The 21,592-nt window shown below is 43.4% G+C and overlaps 1 protein-coding gene across 1 annotated transcript in view; it reads right to left on the bottom strand.

Moving 5' to 3' along the window:
- Positions 1-2,149: 2,149 nt before the first annotated feature.
- The window catches only part of LOC121458963 (probable asparagine--tRNA ligase, mitochondrial), a 75,417-nt gene continuing 55,974 nt past the window's right edge, over positions 2,150-21,592 (bottom strand). The window contains exons 8-14 of the mRNA XM_041668407.1: positions 20,984-21,082; positions 20,841-20,878; positions 17,535-17,601; positions 13,620-13,757; positions 5,754-5,851; positions 3,630-3,656; positions 2,150-2,913 (exon numbers count right to left, since the gene is read on the bottom strand). Coding sequence (XP_041524341.1) covers positions 2,769-2,913; positions 3,630-3,656; positions 5,754-5,851; positions 13,620-13,757; positions 17,535-17,601; positions 20,841-20,878; positions 20,984-21,082 — 612 coding nt within the window. The 3' untranslated portion in view covers positions 2,150-2,768. The remainder of the gene's footprint in view (positions 2,914-3,629; positions 3,657-5,753; positions 5,852-13,619; positions 13,758-17,534; positions 17,602-20,840; positions 20,879-20,983; positions 21,083-21,592) is intronic.

Here is a 21,592-nt window from a genome sequence, read left to right as displayed (position 1 = left end):
CCACTATGCCATACCAGCCAGTGCTGCGAATGTTTCTATAGGACGGTGACTTGGCTTGCAAGATGAAGGCTTTAGCCTTTTTTTCCCCTTTTGGCCTGACAACCTGAATTCAACCCCTGGGCCTCACATGAGAAGAGAACAAACTCTGAAAAGCTGCTTTCTGCTCCCGACACCTGCGCTACCATGAACACCCTGTCCCCACAAATAAGTAAATGTAATAATTGAAAAACAAATGTTCTCTGCCTTTAGTCCCCCAGGTGTAAAGCTAAGCATCACTGTCCTCCGAAGGCAACTTTTCTAGATGCTTCTGTCCTCACACAGCTTCCTCTCTCACAGCGATCTGAATGTCACACGTACTTCTTGTTATGTGTCCTTTGCAGGGATTATAAACTCCATGAAGTGCCACTCCACTTCGTCCACAGCTGCTCAGCACCCGGCACAGGAGTGGCATTCCAAAGCAGCTCAGACAGTATTCTCCTACTTCACAAGTGGCTTTTCCTCTCTAATCCCAGCTAGAGCCGGTCTTATGAACGTCCTAATTATCCCTCTCAAACTTTCCTAAACTTAGTATGCAAGCCCAGGGCTTAGAGTTCCAGGGAAGCAGACTGGAGTGGGGTTAGCAATCATTCTGACTAACAGACTCAGCCATGGAATGAGTATCTTTTAGAGAAAGAAGCAGATGGTCCAGGTACAGAGGTGCTCTCTGCATTAGCAGGCCGGTCCTGCCAACCTCTTAGGGGTGTTCTGACCCTTAGCGTCTCAAGTTCAGTCTTTCCAGCTGTTGTTTTGGATTAGGTTACAAAAAGGAACATAAACAAACTGGTTAGGAGCTAATCCAAGAGAGGGGCGCGCACTGTGGTACACCTCCAAGGTCAAGGCCGGTCTGCTCTGTGTAGTAAGTCCTGGGAGGCCAGGGCTACACAGAGAGACCCTGTCACCCCCAATCTCCATAAGAGAATAAACCTAAGAGGGGCTGGAGAGATGGCTCAGTGGTTAAGAGCACTGCCTGCTCTTCCAGAGGATCCGGGTTCTAGTCCCAGCACCCACACAGCAGCTCACAATCTCTAACTCCAAACTCCAGGGCATCTCATGTCCCCTGTTGGCCGCGGTCAGCACCAGGCAGGCAACTGGGGCACACACATACACACAGACAAACAACCATATATCTACAAGTAAATTAAAAGACAATCTGAGAGAGCCAGCTAATGAAACTCTTAAAATTAGTTATTTTAGGTATGCATATCCTTTTATAATTATTTGCTACACATAAATTCTGAGCACACAACCAGCAACAGACCCGTGCAGATGAAGCCCGGTGAGGACTGAGGCAGAGAACAAGTCGTTTTCGGAACGGTGAGACGCTGTTATCCCCCCTCATGCTGTGGATCAAATCCTGAGCCCAAAGCATGTGACATGGGTGCTCTAAGCCCGAGCCACACTTCTGGTACAAGCATGCTTTTCAACACACACACAAATACAAGGATACTCAGTCACTGCAGCAACTCTGACAAAAATGATCCGGGTCACACAGACCAGCAGCTTTGTCCAAGTACTGGAACGTGAGCTCCCAAACTAGCTCTTGTCCCTTCTTCCTAGGTCACACCACATTCGAGAATGACCTATTTCTGTCCCCATCTTGGATTAAAGGAGACCGTTCTTCCCAATTTCAAGTTAGTAAATTGGGATCCCAGCACTCGGGAGGCAGAGGCTGGAGGATCTCTGTGAGTTCGAGGCCAGTCTGGTCTACATAATGAATACCAGGCCAGCAGGGATTTCATACGTTACACCCTGTCCTCACCCCAAAAATGTACCCTCTTAGGTACATTTTTATTGACTATTACAGTATTTTAAATAGCTAATATAAATGAACTAGATTGGTGACTAAGGCCAATACACCATTAATCCCAGCACTCGGGAGGCAGAGGCAGGTGGATCTCTGTGAGTTCGAGGCCAGCCTGGTCTCCAGGACAGGCTCCAAATCTACAGAGAAACACTGTCTTGAAAAACCAAACCAAAAAAAACAAAACAAACAAACAAAAAAAAAAACAAAAAAGACTGGTGCCCGAAGAGTTTAAAGGATTAAGGTTACCTCCTCAACTTTATAACTAAGGTCGACAGTTATTAAATTGATGTCTCTTCCCTGCCCGATGAGGAAAGTTTCAAACCAGATGAGCAACTTCAGCAATCAGTTCAGACCCTGAAAAGAATGTTCCTTTCACAGAGTTGGGTAAAGCACGGAGAATAGGTGGACATTTATTGCGGCTGAGATGGCAGGGGCGGAGGAAGAGCCAACATTATCTTATTTTTGGCCACTAGTAGTTTTAAAAAAATACAAAGGGAAGTGAGCTACTGATAAAAGCCAAAGCAAGGTGAAACATTACCATTCTGTCCTGGAGTCCAGGAGGAACTCTGAGGCCCTATCTTCAGTGTCAGCCCTCTTCTTGTTGAGATGTCTCCAGGCCCAAGTCACTCTCCTGCGCCAGCTCCTCCAGCAGCTGGACAACAGGCCCCAGCTACTTCTTTCCCCTCTTAACTGAGGTAACAGACTCGGAAGTCCAGTTGTTCTGAGGGTTTCTTCTTGGGAGAGTTTATTACAGTCTGCGAAAAGCCTTTGGCCTTTAAGAAAATCAAGGCCATTTCTGGTTTCCATACATTATACCTCGTAGCACAAGAGCTGTGCACTGGAATCCACGTCTCTAAAATACACACCACCTGTCTTCCATATGTATATTCAAGGGCAGAGTTTTTACAAGTCTTTTTCCTTTCGGCTACAGAAGGCACGAATGAGTAAATCTTGGAAAAGGGATAACATCTTTGATATTGTCAACTCCTAGGATGCATTGTAAGTAGCGTTCAAATCCCATCCCAAAGCCTCCATGCGGCACAGATCCAAACTGGCGAAGGTCCAGGTACCTGTTTTTAAAAACAGAGAATCATGACTTCGAAGCACTGTATGAGGTCAAGGTTATGACAGGAATTTTGTATTTTACAGCCATGTGTTGTGGATGTCACTGCGGTAGATGGCGCACACCCATCTTTTCATTCCTCAGAGACCATGAACATGGAGACGTCAGGGAGAGCTAGCTATCCTAGGGTTCCAAACAAGCGGCAGTGGATTCTGCTGTGCAGGGCAGGCGTTGGTCATGTGACCTTTTCTCTAGTTACTGATGCATCGTTCCTGTACAGAAATCTTGCCTCATATACTAGCTCTCCTTTTTCTTTCCACTTCCCAACTCAACGATGTGTTTTTACTATCTTATATTATACTAGTTTTTTTCCCCATGAGACGGGGTTTCTCTGTGTAGCCTTGGCTGTCTTGGACCTCGCTCTGTAGACCAGGCTGGCCTCAAACTCACAGAGCTCTGCCTGCCTCTGCTCCAGAGGATAACAGCAGCATCTAAGAGTCGGGATGATTAGAGGAATAGTGAACACAAGGATGGGAACGTTACTTGAAACAGAAACTAAGTGGTAAACATCGCTTTACTGTTTTTCACAGACTGGAAGAGAGTAAACAATTTTCCGGCCTCACATTCAGTTCTTAGCATTGCTCACAGAGGCAGGGGAATACGAGTAACAGTCTTCCCCACATAACAGTCAGAATGCATGCAGAACGGGGGCCACATCCTTACCACTGGTAGGCTTCCGCAAGTCCTGATCTGTAAAGAAGAAAATAAGAAAAAGAATCGCGACGTCAATAAAACAGTTGTGCATACAGGGACCTTTACAAGAAAACACAGTGAAGACTGTGTCCTCCAATCATACACAATGGAAGTGAGGAGGTGAGGCTTTCTATTAGAGAGGGGTCTATTAATAACAAGGCAATCAACACTAACAGCAAGCAATGAGGCAATAAAATCTACAGACTGAGAACAGGACCAACACGCGCTGACTCTCCGTATAAAATACAGACAGGCTGAACCAGGAAGGGCTGAAGACACTCTCTGTCCTGCACAAGTCCTTCTTTAGCTGTCTGAAGAACTGTTCTAATTTCCTTTCTGAGATATGAATTCACAGATTACATAAAAAATATTTTGGAGATAGAAAGAAAGAAATCTTATTTCTAATTGAACTCCTGTATGAACAGCAGAAACGCTGCTCACTCAAGGAGCCTGAGGGACAGGCAGACAATGCGCACTTGGACACGAAGTTCATTCCATAACATTTAAACCAACAATGGGATTCTGAGGTTGCCTTCCTAACACTTATGTAATCTAGCTCTTGTCTAGGGGAATACGGGTAACACTTTAGGTGCTTAGTGGTTACCGCAATTACCCTCAGCCCTTTCCAAAGGCAGCAGAATCACATCTGAAAGGACAAGGACCTTCAAAGTTCTAACTTTCTAAGGACAGAAACACGAGCTACAGCCACAGACAGATCTGAGAGACAGAGGAGCACACATTTACTTCACTGCAAAGAAAAGTCTGGAGAGTATCCGAAGTCAGACACGGTTTCCTGGAGGGAGACAACTGAAGAATTCGGATCGACTAATCTTTCAGCAGATATGGTTTCCTGCCACGTGTCATTTCTGTTATGCTAAACATTTTTTAGAGAAATCTCCAATTCTTTGACAATGTCGCCAGGACTGTCTCACAGCGAGTGGTAGTGGGGAGGTGAGGTCTAGCCAATAGCGGCCGCCTTCCACACCTCTCACTTCCTTTCTTCTGCAGCCCTATCCAGTGCAGCAGCTAAGAGGAGTGGGAGGGCAAGACCAAGTCACTCAAGGGACTTACAGGTTGGGATCTTGGAAAAGCATCCACTTCCAAAGCATGTCTATATTAGGAAAAGGTGGCCTGAAAAATGGCTAATTCAGCAGGATATTTTCAAAATGTTTTTTTTTCCAAGTGTGACAAAACCCAGAAAAATCAAAACCAAAACCAAATAAGATAAAAACAAAAAATAAAAAATAAAAGGAGAAAAAAAATTCAATGTCTGATACAGCAAAAGTGGAAACCATAGAAAACAGGTTTGTAACCATGGTCAGTTTAGGAAGTCATTGTGGTTTTCTGGCAGATCATGCATACAGGAGTGATAGTTCACTTAGAAATATGATTTCTTACTTTCTATCTCCAAAATATTTTTATGTGATCTATGAATCCATTTTACAGATCTCAGAAAGTAAATTTAAAACAAGTTATTCAAGCAGCTGAATGAGGACTTGTGCCTAAGAGAGACTTACAAAAGCTAGCTCAGCATCTTTCATCTTCAGCCGTTCCTAGTTCAGCTGTCTTCGTGATCAATGGGGTCATGACCGTCATAAACCACAGTAGTAAAAAGTGCACAGGTAACAGAAAACGAAGGAGATGCTTTAAAGGGCCTGGGAATTTCTCTTGCTTTTATTGCCTTTTTTTAAAAAATTTTAAGACAGGGCCTTAATATTATGTAATTGTGTCTGACCTGGAACACATTATGAAAACCAGGATGGCTAGAAACTTAAGAATGGTCCTTGTGCCTCTGCCTCTGAGTGCTTGGCCTACAGGAATGAACCATCATGGTTTTTTTTTTTTTTTTTTGTTGTGCTGTGTTTTTTCTCTTTCTGTTTTTGAGAGGGTTTCCAGGCCAGCCTGCAACTTGTGAAATTCCTTCTCCTGCCTTGGCCTCTCTGTGAGATTATAAGCACGTACTCCTACCCCTGCCAATAGATCCAGTCTTCAAGGAAGGGATGCTTATAGATGCTAGAGAAACATTCCTCAAGATGGGTGTGAGGAGCCCCTCCCCAGGTACTGAAGTGTGTTTCCTTTGTGTCTGACCAATACCTGGCTAGTCGCTGCTCGAGGATGTGGTACCGTTCCTCCCTGAGGCTTCCTCCAAAGAGCTCCCCAACTCCAGGAACCAGAAGATCCACAGCGGCGACCTACAGAAGAGACCAAGCAACCAGTCATGAATATCACTGTACTTCCCTGTGACTCCAGCACTCGAGTTTTCAAACACACGAACCGTTTTCTTAAAACAGTTTTAAAATTGGCTGTTTGACTGCTTATTAGAATCTCATTTGGGGGAATATGTCTTAAATCAGCTGGATAACCAGTTCTCAACCTGTGGGTCATGACACCACAGGGGTCATATATCATATCCTTCATATCAGACATTTACATTATGATTCATAACAGTAGCAAAATTATGATTATGAAATAGCAACAAAATGACTTTATGATTGAGGGGTCAGCACACCATGGGGAGCTGTATTAAAGGGGCGCAGCGTCAGGAAGGCTGAAGACCACTGAGCTAGAGCGTAGCATCAGAAGCTGCAAGTTTTGAAAATTCCCTTTGGAAAAGATCTGTTTCTTTTACTTATGTGGCTAAAAGCGTATTTACTTGTTCCTGTTTCTAAGCTTCATCCTGACTACGCTGATCAGCAAAGGAATGGCCAGGAGCACTCAATGCTATACTGGGTTAGTCTTTTTTCCTAGGAATTTATCAAATCACAGGCAAAATTCAGCCCGTGACCTTCAATTTTGAACATCCTCTGTATTAACAATCATTTCTACTTTAAAGAAAAAAAAAGGAGCCGGGTGGTGGTGACGCACACCTTTAATCCCAGCACTTGGGAGGCAGAGGCAGGCGGATCTCTGTGAGTTCGAGGCCAGCCTGGTCTACAAGAGCTAGTTCCAAAACCACAGGGAAACCCTGTCTCAAAAAACCAAAAAAAAAAAAAAAAAAAAAAAAAAGGTTCAAAGGACCAGAACGCATAGTGCTGGTGTAGATCTGGTGGTTCTGAAGAATAATAAGGGATTAGAAACTGGAGCTAAACATCTCATTAAAGATTTGCCAGTTGCCACTAGGGAAATTCCCAGGAATCCACAAGGATAACCCCAGGTAAGACCCTAAGGAATGGAGGAGAGCAGGCCTGAACTGGCCTTCCCCTGTAATCAGATTGATAAGTATCTCAAGTGTCATCATAGAACCTACATCCAGCAGAAGCGGAGATCAACAGCCGGGCACTGGGCCGAGCTCCCGCAGTCCAGTTAAAGAGAGTGGGGAGCAATAATATGAGCAAAGGGGTCAAGACCACGATGGGGACACCCACAGAAAAACCTGACCTGAGCTAGTGGGAGCTCACTGACTCCGGACTGACAGCGGGGGAACCTGAATATCAGGACCAAACTGGGCCCACTGAATATGTGTGACAGTTGTGTGGCTGGGGCAGTCTGTGGGGCCATGGCAGTGGGATCAGGATTTATCCCGAGTGCTTGAACTGGCATCTTGGAGCACAGTCTTTTTGGAGGGATACCTTGCTCAGCTTAGATATAGATATAAGGGGGAGGGCCTTGGTCCTGCCTCAAAGTGAAGTGTCAGACTTTGTTGACTCCCCATGGGAAGCCTTGCCCTCTCTGAAAAGTGGATGGGGGTGGGGTGGGTGGAAGGTGGGGGAGCAGGAGGAGGGGAGGGTGTGGGAACTGAGACTGGTATGTAAAATGAATAGAAAATGTTTTATAAATAAATATATTTCACTTAAAAATTTGCCAGTTGTAGAGAGAAATGTCTCAATTCAAAGACGACCGAGTATGAACCTTTTTGTATGAATCTGCAGCCTTGACATTTTAGTAGTGGAAAGACTTCAGTTCTGCCCTTTAATCCCTCTGCTAGGGGAGTACCAAAGGCTGCATCACGTTCTTTTGCACATTTCCCTAACTCTCTGAGCATCTTTCGGCCCAGAATGCTCCTGGCCCATCTTCTACTGGGTGTGAGTGTGGATTCTGCTTACGTCACACAGCTGCAGCACACGCTGTCTGGAAACAGTCCGTGTTGGTATTCAAGCCAAGCAAACCCTGGCTTCTATTTATGATGTTCCTTCTGACTCTGACTCTTGATCCCAATCAATGTACTCAAAATAAGGCTTAGGTTTCCAATTAAAAAGCAGGATAAACGGGAACAAAGCCTTTGATAGGTGACTTTCTTCTGCTACTTCCGTTACCCCCGACCGTAGAGAAGGGAAAAACCTCTGATGCCAGAGCCAGGGGATGCAGATGGGCCCGTGGGGGCAACACTGAAAACTGTACTCTTGTGTTAATCCTCAGTCAATCTCATTACTTGTGCTTGCTAAATGGACAATATTTTATAGCTTACAAAGATACTAATGGTTTCAAAGAACTGTAATTCTCACCTTGTCTCAAAATACATTCCCATTCCCTCAGGGCCAAGGTAATTACATTTCTTTCTTCCTTGGGAGTTCTAAACTCCCAGCCAGCCAGCAGAGATCAGCTGGGAGCCACACAGACACACAAGCTATCCAGGTCTTCCTCTCGGAGAAAGGAAACCATTTCTGTAGACACCACCTTAGGATTAAAGTCTGACTCTGTGGTAGTCACACGTGACTCACCCTTAGTTCTCTGCCTTCCTGTTCAATTCCCTCACCACGGCCCATCAGGAGTTCTTGAGAACAGGTGTGTGGGTGTGTGTGTGTGTGTGTGCGCGTGTGTGTGCGTATGTGTGCGCGTGTGTGTGTGTGTGTGCGTGTGTGTGTGCGTGTGTGTGTGCGTGTGTGTGCGAGTGTGTGTGTGCGTGCGTGTGTGTATGTGTGTGCGTGCGTGTGTGTGTATGTGTGTGTGCGTGCGTGCGAGTGTGTGTGTGCGTGTGTGTGTGTACGCATGCACGCACGTGCATTGTGAGGCTCAGAGAATAACGAAGCTGGGGTTTGTTCTTCCTCCCACTCAGGCTCTCAGGCTTGTGGCAAGGACCTTTACCCGCTGAGCCATCTCGGTGGGACCTCTAACATCTGCAGAGCTCAGTTTGCAGAGATGACTGAACAGTTTTAGAGATGTCAGTTCTGCCTTTCACGAACCCTCTGCAGTGAAAAAGTGAACTTACTTCTTTAAGTCCTGCCTGTGCCCTCTTGGTTATCATCCCTACAGAGAATTACATTTTTCTTGACTATGATCACACAGGCTGAAGCTGTTATTCTAAGCTCCCTGTAAACAGCACCACACAGCACAGAGTTCTGGGGCTTGGCTCCTCTCACTGATAACTGTCTTTGTGGAACTCATCATGCTGACATTGCCGTCGTCACCCTGTCTGCTGGTCTGACGTACAAGCTGTCATGATGGAGCTCCTTAGTCTCAGCCAAAAAGATTCATGAACTACCTCTCGATTGGATTTCTATTCTCATGTTACACCCATTATACAAGGTCCAGTAGTGCTATAGGGGATCGAGTATGATCTGTGTCTCCCAAGGGTCTGAATGAAGATTTGATCCACAGATGCTACCAAAAGGGCACTGGATCCCCTAGGACTGGAGTTACAGACACTTAAGAGTTGTTGGGAATTGAACATGGGTCCTCTGAGAGAGCAGCCAGTGCTCTTAACCACCGAGCCATCTCTCTAGTCCAGCTAGCTTTCTTAAACAGTCTAGGATCTCTTGCTTAGAGATGGCACTGTATAGTGGACTGGGCTTGCCTATATCAATTAAAGTCAAGAAATGCCCTATAGACACGCCTAAAGGCCAATTTGATGGAAGCAATCTCCTCATGGAGACTTCCCAGATAACCGGGAGCTATGAAGTTGACATTTAATGCTAACTTGGAGAACTCCCTTGTATAGACTGCTGCAAACCTACTCCACACCTGTAATTAGTCCACTGAAAGAATTACAGTGTTTATTCATGTAATTCATGCCCCAAGGTTTGTGTATTTACTATCCAAGGTTTTTTAGGAGTAGAAACAGGTACTTTTTACAGGTTAGAAACAAAACAAACTAACAAAAGACCAACCTACATTGCTAATATAAATGCTATTTGTTTTTTTGAGTCAGGGTTTCTGTGTCCTGGAACTAGCTCTGTAGACCAGGCTGGCCTCGAACTCAGAGATCTGCCTGCCTCTGCCTCCCAAATGCTGGGATTAAAGTATTAGAATTTACAAAGGCAAAAAGGAAATATGAGACAGATCTGCCTTTTAAGGACTCAGTTACAGCCTAACCGCTCGCGGGAACACTGAACACTGTGGTATCTTTTCACAGGTTAGAAGGACGAGGAGCAACGTCAGACTCACTAGCTGCCTGCTAGTTGAGGAGCGCGTCCCACTTCCCACTTGTGACCCATCCTCAGACCCAGAGAGTGATCTCAGTTCCCCACAGACCCTGCTGCGAACGGTGACTTTGTTTATGCTGCAATTGTTTAGTTATGGAAGGATGTGTTGCTGTTTCACCTCGCCTGCTTAAGACACACAATTGGTCTAACGAAAGGCTGAATGGCCAATAGCTAGGCAGGAGAGGTCCTGGTGGAGCTGGCAGGCAGAGAGAATAACAGGAGAGAAAAGGACAGGGGAGAAAACGAGGGAGCTGACTGGCCGGACGTGGAGTAGGACACACAGAATGAAAGAAAAGTCAAAAGCCCTGAGGAAAACACAGATGAAGAGAAATAATATAATTTATATAATTTAAGTTATAAGAGCTGGTGGGACAAGCATAAGCTCAGGACAAGCATTTATAACTAATAGTCTCTGCATCACGTTTGGGGCCTGGTGGTCTGAGGAAGCCTGCTAGAGAACCCTGACAGAAACTCTCTGAAAGACCTAAACTGCAACTGTTCAGATGGGTTGGTGCTTAACTCCCAAGAACCAACAACGGCCATAAATATGCACTGTTTAGTTTAAAATTCAGAGGTTCAGTGGCTTGTCTATGATCATATTTGTCTTGTTGAGACAGCATCTGACTATGTAGCTCTGGCTGTTCTGGAACTCACCCTGTAGGGAGTGTGGCCTTGAACTATAGATGTCCATCTAGCTCTGTCTCCCTGGTGCAGGGATTAAAGGTATGCACCGGCCCACTCCGCTCAGTCACATAATGTACAGCACACAGAGCTGTATCTTGAACCCAAGCGTATATAATTCTGGGACCTTATATTTCCTTTTTATCATTGCCATCATTCAGGAGCTTTACGGTAAAAGTTCTTATCCACTCCTTCCCTAACAAATCAAGTTACCATGGCTTTATGTTCGCTCTGTGTCTAAATCTTTGGAGGTCTCCATCCGTCCAATCACCTATCCCTACACAGAACAGATACTTGCTATGTCCTCGGCCTTAAGCTAGGCACAGGTGTCCCGCTGCACAAAAGAGATCTGCAGGTGCTCTAGACAAAGGAAAGTCACCGATGACATAGTTACCCATGTGAGTAGAACATTACAAGTGTGTTAAGTCAACATGGATTAAGAATTAGCAGCTCGTAATGAAGAGTCTGGCAACATACGCTCATTGGTAAAAACAGGTCTGACTGTTTTGGGGCAACCGATCACTTTCTCCTTGGGTTTAAGGCCTGCTCCACAGGAAAGGACTCGATATAAACCAGCCAAGGACTTGTAGCTGAGGAGCTGGAGGAACTGCTCCTGTGACGCTGCTGAAGGGATAAAACCGTCTCCTGAGTATTACTTGATAATCAGAGATAAGTGCAGCCTTTAGCCCTCACCAGAGAAGCTTCTCTGCAGAGGTCAGTGGTTGATACAGGTGCTCACGAGTGGTCAAAGTGCAGAGAGCAAGCATCTCCAGAGCGCTCAGCCTGAGCAGGACAAGTCAGACACACTCGGCCACCGCCATGGAGGAGGTGGGAAGTAGGTGAGAGCTGAGGATGGGGAGACTGCTGTGAAATGTCTCCTGGGTGTGACAGCCTCCCAACACAGGTGGGGGAGGGCTCAGGAAGCTCCACCCACACCTGACACATGATTGGCAGCAAGGGTTGTTGGGGGGGCAGATATTTTTCCTCTAGGAGTGTCACCTCTGAAAATAAATGTATTGTATTTTCATTTTATATATATATACACACATATATATATACATGAAATTTTCAAATAGTGAATAGATAGTTACATTAAACTAAAAAAATAACGCTAGGTCTGAAATTTAAAAGATTATAATGGGTTAGAGAAGGTTCTTTTGAGAAATAGATAATCTGGGGAACAAGCAAAATCATTTAGGTGGGAAGACTGTTCGAGAATAAAGCACGCATAGGGCAGTAAGTTAGGAGGAGGTGCAATGGCAGACGGTGGCAGGTGTGGCGGGGTGGGTGTGGCTGTACAGAGGACAGGCAGAGCCCGCACGGATGTACAACGGCAGACGGGGCAGCAGGTGTGCTGTACAGAGGACAGGCAGACAGGGCGAGGGCTGTGCCTCGAGTAGACTTCTTTAAATGGAATTTCTGAGTTATCTGAGAATAAACGATAAGCTATTGGGACATATGAAGTCACCTGTCAAAGGAAAGAAGATGCAAGATTTAGACTTAAGGAATTCCAAAACCAGTCTGCACAGGAGACTAATTAGAGTAACCAGTGGAAGCGGAAGACATGATGCCACGAAGCCAAGGGATAAGAGGATTCTAAGAACAAGAAGCTGACAGTGCTGAATCATGCAGACAGATCCATTCAAAGACTTCTGAAAAAGACTTCTCAAAGACTGTGGGCTTAATATGTGGAGATCACCATTGAACCAACAGGGCTGGTGCAGCAATGACAGGAGAAGAAAAATGTCAGGGGTAAAGACCAAGGGGCAGGAAACTTGGTTGATGCAAAAAGTGAAAAACATAAATAAACAAAGGTCAACCTTGAGGAAGAGTCTAGCCTGAGAAAGTTACATTTGGACTACGAAAAATAAACACATTGCTATGCATTCACCATTTCTTTACGTGTTCTGCAGAGTCAGGTAAGACGGCTCAGTACGACAGGGTAACCTGAGGAAATCTTTACCCAGAAGGCAGAATGTAATACCCAAAAAAGTACAACATTTCTGGACATGGCATGGAAGAGCACACAGCGCAGCCGTGCGGTAGGGACAGGAGAGCTCAGTTACTGTTGTGTGACGGTTTTAATTTGTAAACAGAGAACACAAGTTTCTTGGCAAACAGCTCTAGGATTCAGACAAGATGGCAGAATGTGTCTAATACCATCTTATAAGAGAAACAGGAAACTTCCAGAAGGTGCGTATGTATTCCTAAAGTGGCGGTGTCTGGTTTATTGGTAGGGTATAATCTTCATTTTCTACATGAGGTAAGATACGGGATAGCAAAATTTAGGTTTTTGACCTATTCTGAGATAAATATATTTGTCTCATAGACTTATAACAAATGATATTGCACATACAGTGATTTGGGAAATTCATAAGTCAACAGTATATTCTTAGAGCTCAGCGTGTGAGTAGAACGAGAAGAGAGAAAGTAAATTAGGAGTAAAATCAATTAGAAATAGAGCATAAAGAAGAACAGAGGTTAAAAGGGGCCGAACAGATCAGAGAACCGATAGAGGCAGCTAGGGAAGACAGATGGGGCCTGCGACGGGCAGTCAGCTAAGAGCTCCTCCATCCCTCCATGGCCTTCCCTCGCAGGTTCTATATATAGCGCAGACAAAAGAACGCTAAGCTGACCGTTCTTCTGCCTTATCACGCCAGTGGCATTATCTGAGGTCCAGCAAGCTTCTCTTCCAGGAGCCTCCTCATCAATACTGAACTTGACATTGGCCCAGTGTTATTCAGTGTTCTAGCCCACTTCCTGAGTGCAGTTATCCAAACAACAGCAAAAGAAAGCCACTTGCATTTGGCTCCACTAAAGGGAGAACCCCCTGTGAGAAGAATGAGAAGTATGTTTACAGAACACTGAGTTCTGTGGGAAGACTGGGTACAGTCTGGAACAGTATGGGGGCTCTTCTTACCGTATGCCGAGGGCCATCTTCGTTATCCCGCATGTAGAAAGGCTTGAGTGCGGATGGGTAGTTAACGACAAAGACTGGCGTACCGCCGCAGTGTCTCACCAGGTGCTTCTCGTGTTCCGTGTGCAGATCCTCACCCCACTGTATGAGACACAAGGACACAGGATGACACACGCACACACACAACCCGTCCCGGTGCCAAGGCTTTCTCTCCCTGGGGCTGGACGATGTGTGCAGCTGTCTGCCAAGGCCGCAGCTGACTAAACGAAAGGGAGAGACTTGCTAAGAAGAGCGGTCAAAGGCCTGGGAAGATGAAAGCCGAACCTAGCAGACAAACACTATTGTTTCTGGGCCCCATCTCAGGGGACAGCGTTCAGCAAGTGCGGCACAGGCAGGAAAACAAAATACTTTCCAAAGGGATAAAACGGATGCAGAATTATGGTTTTTATTAATACTGCTTAAAGTTTCTCCCCTCGTTACTGTTCCTAAGTCTCAGGAAATTAAAGGACGGGTGATAGTATTTCTAATACTAAGCCTATCTTCAGCAAGACGGCTTTTCTCGGCGAATTTCTATTTTAATGAAAGAGCCAATTCATATATGAGTATGTAATAATACTATTCGGTCTATTTATTTAGTAAACACTGCTGTGACTATGAAATTCCGGGGCCAATATTAAATGGTGGACACAGTAGTAAGAAAAAACAAAACAAAACAAAAGGGTATCACTCTTCATGAAGCTTGATACGAAAAAAGAAATTACACAATTAATTATTATAAAACCAACAAGCGCTGGTTGGTGGTGCCCACCTAAAACGCCAGCACCCATAATCCCAGAGGCAGGATCAGCAGTTCAAGGCCGTCCTCGTGACCCAGGAAACTGGAGACAAGCGGGACTGCTAAGATCCTTCCTCAGGTACTAAAGGACGGCCACAGAGCAGCTGAAGCTACTGTTGAAACTAAGGCACATCTAACAACTGGAGGTGGAACTAGGAGACAGGCCGTTCAAAGACAAAGGTTGCACACCATGCTACTTACTGTTCCCATGTTTACCAGTACCCCCACAACTCCACACAAACAGTTTAAACAGGATGCTTAATTAGGGGAAACTATTTTAGATTCATTTTCTGAAGTGTAATTTCTCCTACTTAATAGTCTGGCCTACATGCAATAGTTATACATAAACAAAAATTACAAAATTGTCCTTGATTTTATAATAAAAAGTGAAACACATTACAACTCTCCAACCAAAGATATTTATTTGTTTTATTTTTTTATTGGCTTTTTCCTGTGAAGTTAGTATGAGTTTGTGCTCAGTCTGAATTCTTAGATGTTTGATCAGCTACAGAAAGCACAGGGGTCCCCTCAGCTACAGATGGACAAGAGGCGCAAGTCTGCACCAAATGAGCATACAGACGGCTTAACTGGAAGACAAAGCTGAATAAGCATGTCACTAATACAGAAAGGAAATAGTATCAATCAAAATATCTACTGGCAATTAAAAAAAAGCAATATACAGGAGTTACATTGTATGTACTAAAGGAATGTGGATGGAGAAAAATGAAAGAATAAGAAAACACTACTCAGTTGGGCAGTGGTGCGCACACCTTTAATTCTAGCGGTAGGAGGCAAAGGCAGGGAAATCTCTGAGTTCAAGGCCAGTCTGGTCTAAGAACTGAGACTCTAGAAGCTGGAAGGACCCGGACAGATGTCAGGCAGACTCAAGAGACCACAGATGCCAGCTCAGACTACTATTCCCAGAAAAACTTTTAATCATAAAAGATGGAGAAAATAAGACCATGCCAAAAACTAAATTTAAGTAATATCTATCTATAAATCTATCTGTAGAGAATGTGCTAGAAGGAAAATTCCACCTAAAGAGATTGACTACACTCCAGAAAACACATGGAGCAATAATTCCAAACCAGCAACTCAAAATAGGTGAAACACACACACACACACACACACACACACACAAAATAAATAAAACCACCAAAACTAAAACAAAACAGGAATCAACAAACATCAATTATTGATCTCTCTCAAAATTAATGGTCTCAATTCTACAATAAAAAGACACAGATTAGGAGAATGGATGTGAAAACAGGACCCATCCCTCTGCTGCACCCAAGAGACACACATCAACATCAAGAATAGATATCGCCTCAGAGTAAAAGGACGGGAAAAGATACTCCAAGAAAATTGTCCTAAAAAACCGAGCTGGTGAAGTCATTTTAATATCTGACAAAAATATATTTCAAATCAACAGTAATCAGAAGAGACAGGAATGGACACGACATACTCACCAGAGGAAAAGTTTACCAAGAGGACATTACAATTCTTACATCTATGCACTAAAGACAAGGGCACCAATGTTCGTGTAAGAATCACTATTACACCTTAAATTACATATTGGCACTCACACATTGACACTGGGAGATTTAAGTGCCCTACTCTTGACAGTAGACAAGTCATCTCAACAAAAACAGAGAAACACCAGCGCTAACTGACATTATATGCTAAATAGACTTAACAGACATTTACAGAACAGTACACCCAAATGCAAAAGCATGTACCTTCTTCTCTGTACCTCATGAACTTTCTCCAAAACTGTCCATATATTCAGACACAAAACAAAGTCTCAACATGTATAAGAAAATTGAAAATAATGCCTTGTATCCTAGCTAAACACCATGGATTAAAGACGGATACCAACAACAACAGAAACAAAGGAAAGCTTACAAACTCGTGGAGACAGAACAACTCTTGACTGAAAGAACAAGGGGTCTAGAAAGAAATTAAAAGTTTTCTAGAACTGAATTAAAATAAATACATGTGACATAATGTTCTAAAGAGGCAAGCTCATAGCGCTAAGACCTATATAAAAAAGTTGGAGAAGAACAGGCGCTGATCTGTGAGTATAGCAGAATGACATTAGAAGTCTGTTTAGGTTTCTTATAGAGACCAGCAATACTTGGATTCACCCTATGTCCCTGGACTATCTAGTCTCAGGGTTTTGGTAACCCAAGCAGTGTTGGGCATGGGTTTCATCTCACACAGTCAAATCTCATAGTAGTAAATTAATCTCAGAGATAACTTATCTCAGAGGTCACACAATAGTAACTTAACAGCATATCTCAAAGCTCTAGAACAACAACAATAACAAAAAAGGAAATCAGACACAAAAGACATAGATAGCAAGAAATAATCAAACTCAGGGTTGTAATCAAGGAAATAGAAACAAACAAATAAAAATAATACAAAGAATCAATGAAACAAAGAGACAGCTCTTTGAGAAAATAAGGAAAACTGACAAACCCTTATCCAAATTAACTAAAAGACAGAGAAGGAATATCCAAATTAACAAAATTAGAAATGAAAAGAGGGACAGAACACAAGACACTTAGGAAATCCAGAGAATAAGAAGGATATACTTAAAGCTCTCTACCAAACTGGAAATCTGAAAGAAATGGATAATTCTCTTGATACTTACCAAAGTTAAATAAAGAGCAGAAAAGCAATGTAAAAATACTTAGAACCCCAGTGAAACAGAAGCAGTCATTAAAATATTCCCAACCAAAAAAGCCCAGGGCCAGATGGCTTTAGTGTAGAATCCAACCAGGCTTTCAAAGAACGCTAATGCTAATACTTCTTAAGTTATTCCAAAAAATAAAAACAGACTTTTCTGAGTTCTAGCTTGGTCTACATACCGACTTCCTGGTCAGCCAGAGCAACACAGTGAGACTCAACTCAAAATGACTTACTCTCGAGCATGGCTAACAGAGACTCATAAAGCCTATGCATAGATCCACAAATATTTACGTTACCGAGAATAAAGTTATTTAGTGAAGCTAAAGACAACAGGGAAACACACTCACACACACGCGCGCACACACATGCACACACACTCCATATAATACCTTGGGTGTAAAGGTGAAGTTCTGGGATGCTTGCTTTAGGATCTCAACTGCCTCCGTGTAAGAAATGCTGGGAAAACAAAGCAGAAGTGGAGAAAGGTTAGCAGAGTGGGACTACTCTATACCAGGCCATTTTAGACTAGAAAAAGTTCCAATATAATCGGTGAGGTCATAAATGAGCACTAAGTAATCGGAGATCTAGGCTGATCTGTCCCAGGAGTATGTGGTCTGCGTGAAGAGAAGCGGCTGCTCAGTATGCAAGGTGCATGAAGTCATGTCAGAATGCGATTTCTCAACATCCGTGCTCCACCAATACTCTACTAAAAGTTAGGAAATACAGAGGCTCCGAGAACAAAAGACTTTTCTAGAAGCTGTCACTTATTCATCGGGCGAACAAATATGTCACAGCTACTAGATGCTAAGCATTATTCTCGGTGCTGGAGACATTATAGACAAAAATAGAGCCCCTGCCTTCTTGGAGCCAAGATGTGTGTGTGTGTGTGTACAAAGGTAAGCAGATAGCAGTGCCCAGTAGCCATTATGAAGAAACACAGAAGGGGTGTGTCTGGGTACCACTGCAGACAACGTATTCAGGGAAGGCCCACTGGGTTGGTGACATTTGGATAGAAACCTGCATCAGAAAATGAAAAAAAATGAACCATATAAACAACTGGGTGGAATACTCTAGACAAAAATATACCAAGAACGGGGCCTTCAGTGAGGAACAGTGTGTCCCTCTGAAGGAACAGAAAGGTCAGGGTGCCTAGAGCATCTGGAACACAGGGAAAGGGCCCAGGAAAGGCAGTAAGAATGGCAGTCTGATCATGAGCAGTTCTTCAACCTCGGCAGAAGTCTTGGTCACATGTTCTAAGCATTCGGAGACTGCTGAAAACTAGCTCTGGTTTCCCCCGTAAGGAACTCTCCTGCCTAACATGGAAAAACACGGCTGCATGTGGACGGACACCTAGCCGCTGAGACGGGAGGACTGCGGAGCCCAGGAGGACAAGGCTAGTCTAGCTTCAAAGGGAGCTGAAGATGGTGGGAGAGCAGGAGGAAGGAAAGGAAGAAAAGAAGGGAGAAAGGGAGAGAGACAAGGAAAGACAAAAGCACATGCATCTCCCATCCTGCTCCACAGTCACATGTGTATGTATGTATATCGCATGTGTGCCTGGTGTCCATCGAAGCCACAGGGTGTTTGAGCCTCTGGAACTGGAGTTACAGGTTATGAGCCACCGTGTGGGTGCTCAGAATCGGAGCAGAGTCCTTTGCAAGAACAGCGAGTGCTCTGATCTACCAAGAAATCTTCCCAGCACCTCCTGTACTCACTATACTGCATTCATGGTTACCACTTTCTTGTGCATCCTTTCAGAAGATTTACAATATCTATTTTAGTAAATATCAGAACATATATCATACACACTCTCCTTTAACTCAACATTGTATATTACAGATCTTTGCCTTGTGATGAAGAACTTGTTTTATTAGACAAGGTTTCATGTAGCCAGGGCCAGCTTCAAATACACTATGTAGCTGAGGGTGACCCGAATTCCTGATCATCCTGCCTCTACTTCCTGAGCACTGGGAAAACAAACATGTGCCACCACACACAGCTGTATGTGATGCTGAGGACTGAACATGGCAGTCTTCACGCGTGACAGAGACGCTCTCCACTAGCCGAGCTACAGCCACAGTCAAAGAATTTCAGCTTCTGAATTAAACGTAACATTCCAATTATGCATGTACCTATTTACTTTACTCACCAACAGCTTTTCAGATGTTTCTACGCATCCCTGTCCAATGCAAATGACAATAATTCTTACATACTGATTTTACACGTGAGAATGGATTATTGGATCAAAACTTGTAACTTTTAATGTATTCTGAAGCATACTGCCAAATTTACTGGCCTCCCTTTCAAAAGGCCATAAAAGTGTCCACATACCAACAGCATACTAACACACCAGTAGCATGTGAACACGCCAGTTTCCTTACAAATTATCGGGAAAAAAATACTACAACAGTATTCTGGATGATTAAAAAAAATCTACTAAATTCTCTGGAGGACTCTGAGCTCAACCTACCAAGCACAAACTTAGGCTCTGAATTTTGGACCTACATGAACTAACTAGAAAACGACTTTATGATGCAAGTACAGCCAGGCATGTTCTGAGTGACAGACTTTGCTGAGTGCCCACTCGGTGTATTTCTAAGGAAATAGTGGCACTTGGTTGCGGGGGCAAAAATAACGTGAAAGTTGAACTGCGTCTGCAAAAGGGAAGCCGAAGCTTAGCGAGAACAGGAACGACTGTCCAGAGACCTCTCTATAAGGTACGAAGCTGATCTGTTGGCTCAGCCAGCGCTTCCGATGCCTAAGATGGTATCTAATACTTGCATTTTCATGTGTCCCATCAGAACAAAAGATAACGGGTGCTGAGTCCTTCCAACTCGACTCTTTAGTAATGCCAATTGCTTCAACTTCATGAGAACGCACGGTTAATCTTTGCAATGTTGTAAGAACATTTAGACACTATCATCTATGTAAGATATTCTGCCTGAAGCTCTGTCCTTAGACAGCTGTTCTAGTCCATCAGTTACTTTGAATGATCTTCCAGCTCTGAGAATATTATGAAGCAGTGGTTTTCATACAGCTGTTATGCTACTGTTTCAATATGAAGAAATAATGACTCCAATATTTCTTCTAGGGATAACGATCTTCTCCATCCCTCCCTCCACTCCCTCTTAATTTAAAGTATCGCTTTCAAGCTCAGATTACAGCTGACATGAGATATCCTTAATGGGCTTCTCAAAGTCTCTCTACTCAGTATGTGTCTTGATATGCATAGAGAATATTTCTTGGCCTTTCCAGAATGTTTCCAAAGTGCTTTTGGGAGCGGGGGGGGGGGGTCATGGTGATTTACTTGTGTTTGGGGTTCTAATTAAACTATCTCCTATATTCACCATGGTATTGTGTATTATATGTAAATAGTATGCCATTTTATATAGGGTTTCAACCATTCAGACTTTAGTATACATGGGATCCAGGGATACCAAGGAATTACTGTACGAGGTATGAATTTCAGTAATACAGGTCATAATTACTATATTCATCTATCTTCTAGGATCCATTTATTAACAATACATGGGCTATCTATACTAATTAAGTATAAGAGCAATAAAAGAGAATTAGAATATGGGTCTTTCCTCAAATCTGGTTTGGTAAACACAGAGATAATTAAACAAAAACTATAACTCAGTGTGATACAATGGTCAAATAGAGCAAAGCCCAGGAAAACTGTGATTTCTACTTACATTAGAAAGTTGTTTTTCAGCATATGTTCTAGTCTGTCCTTGAGAAGACAAAAAAGAACAAAATTTAAATGTAATTATATTCATGCTATATAATTAATATACATAAAGAGCGATGAAGCTGGCCTTGTTCACAAACGTGTTACCTTCTGGCCAGGAGCTATGAACCTGTGACACAGTGCGACGTCTTCAGGACAGTTTGCGAGAACCATCTCCGTGGTGGCCTTGAAGAGTTCTTCCATCACCTAGGAGCACAGAGACAGAATGAAAACCCTTAGGGCTCAGGGCCTGAGAGACCATCCTTCCACGTCCAGCAACTACAATCCATTACGCCTGTTAATCCCTGAATGTACTACAGCAATTTGGATCAATACTGGCACTGAAATGGGCTGTCACATGCACAGCTATCACTGACTGATGTCTCTTTACTCATTGATAAACTCATTTACAGAATTGAGACTATCACAACATCTCCCTTGTTGGATTGTTGTGAGAAATATGAAATATTCTGTGTATTAGCTTAGGACCTGGATCTAATATGTTATTAGATTTGGTTGAGAGAGAACTTTTTGCCTAGCTGTGTCAGTCAATGGTAAATGAAAGGAAACTCAAAAATTTGAGAAGCAACAACACATATCTAAACAGTAACTGTATGTATTTCTGTATGTTAAAATAAAAAATATAGATTAGTATATGAGGATTAATTATACCATGATATCCCTGGAAGACTAATAGGAGACATGTTTCCCTTAGAA

This window comes from Microtus oregoni, unplaced genomic scaffold (genome assembly GCF_018167655.1).
Source record: "Microtus oregoni isolate MIOR12 unplaced genomic scaffold, Mior012 000018F_ref0000195, whole genome shotgun sequence".
NCBI lineage: Eukaryota > Metazoa > Chordata > Mammalia > Rodentia > Cricetidae > Microtus > Microtus oregoni.
Note: the sequence above shows the minus strand (reverse complement) of the source record. Positions and strands in the feature narration are given on the sequence as shown.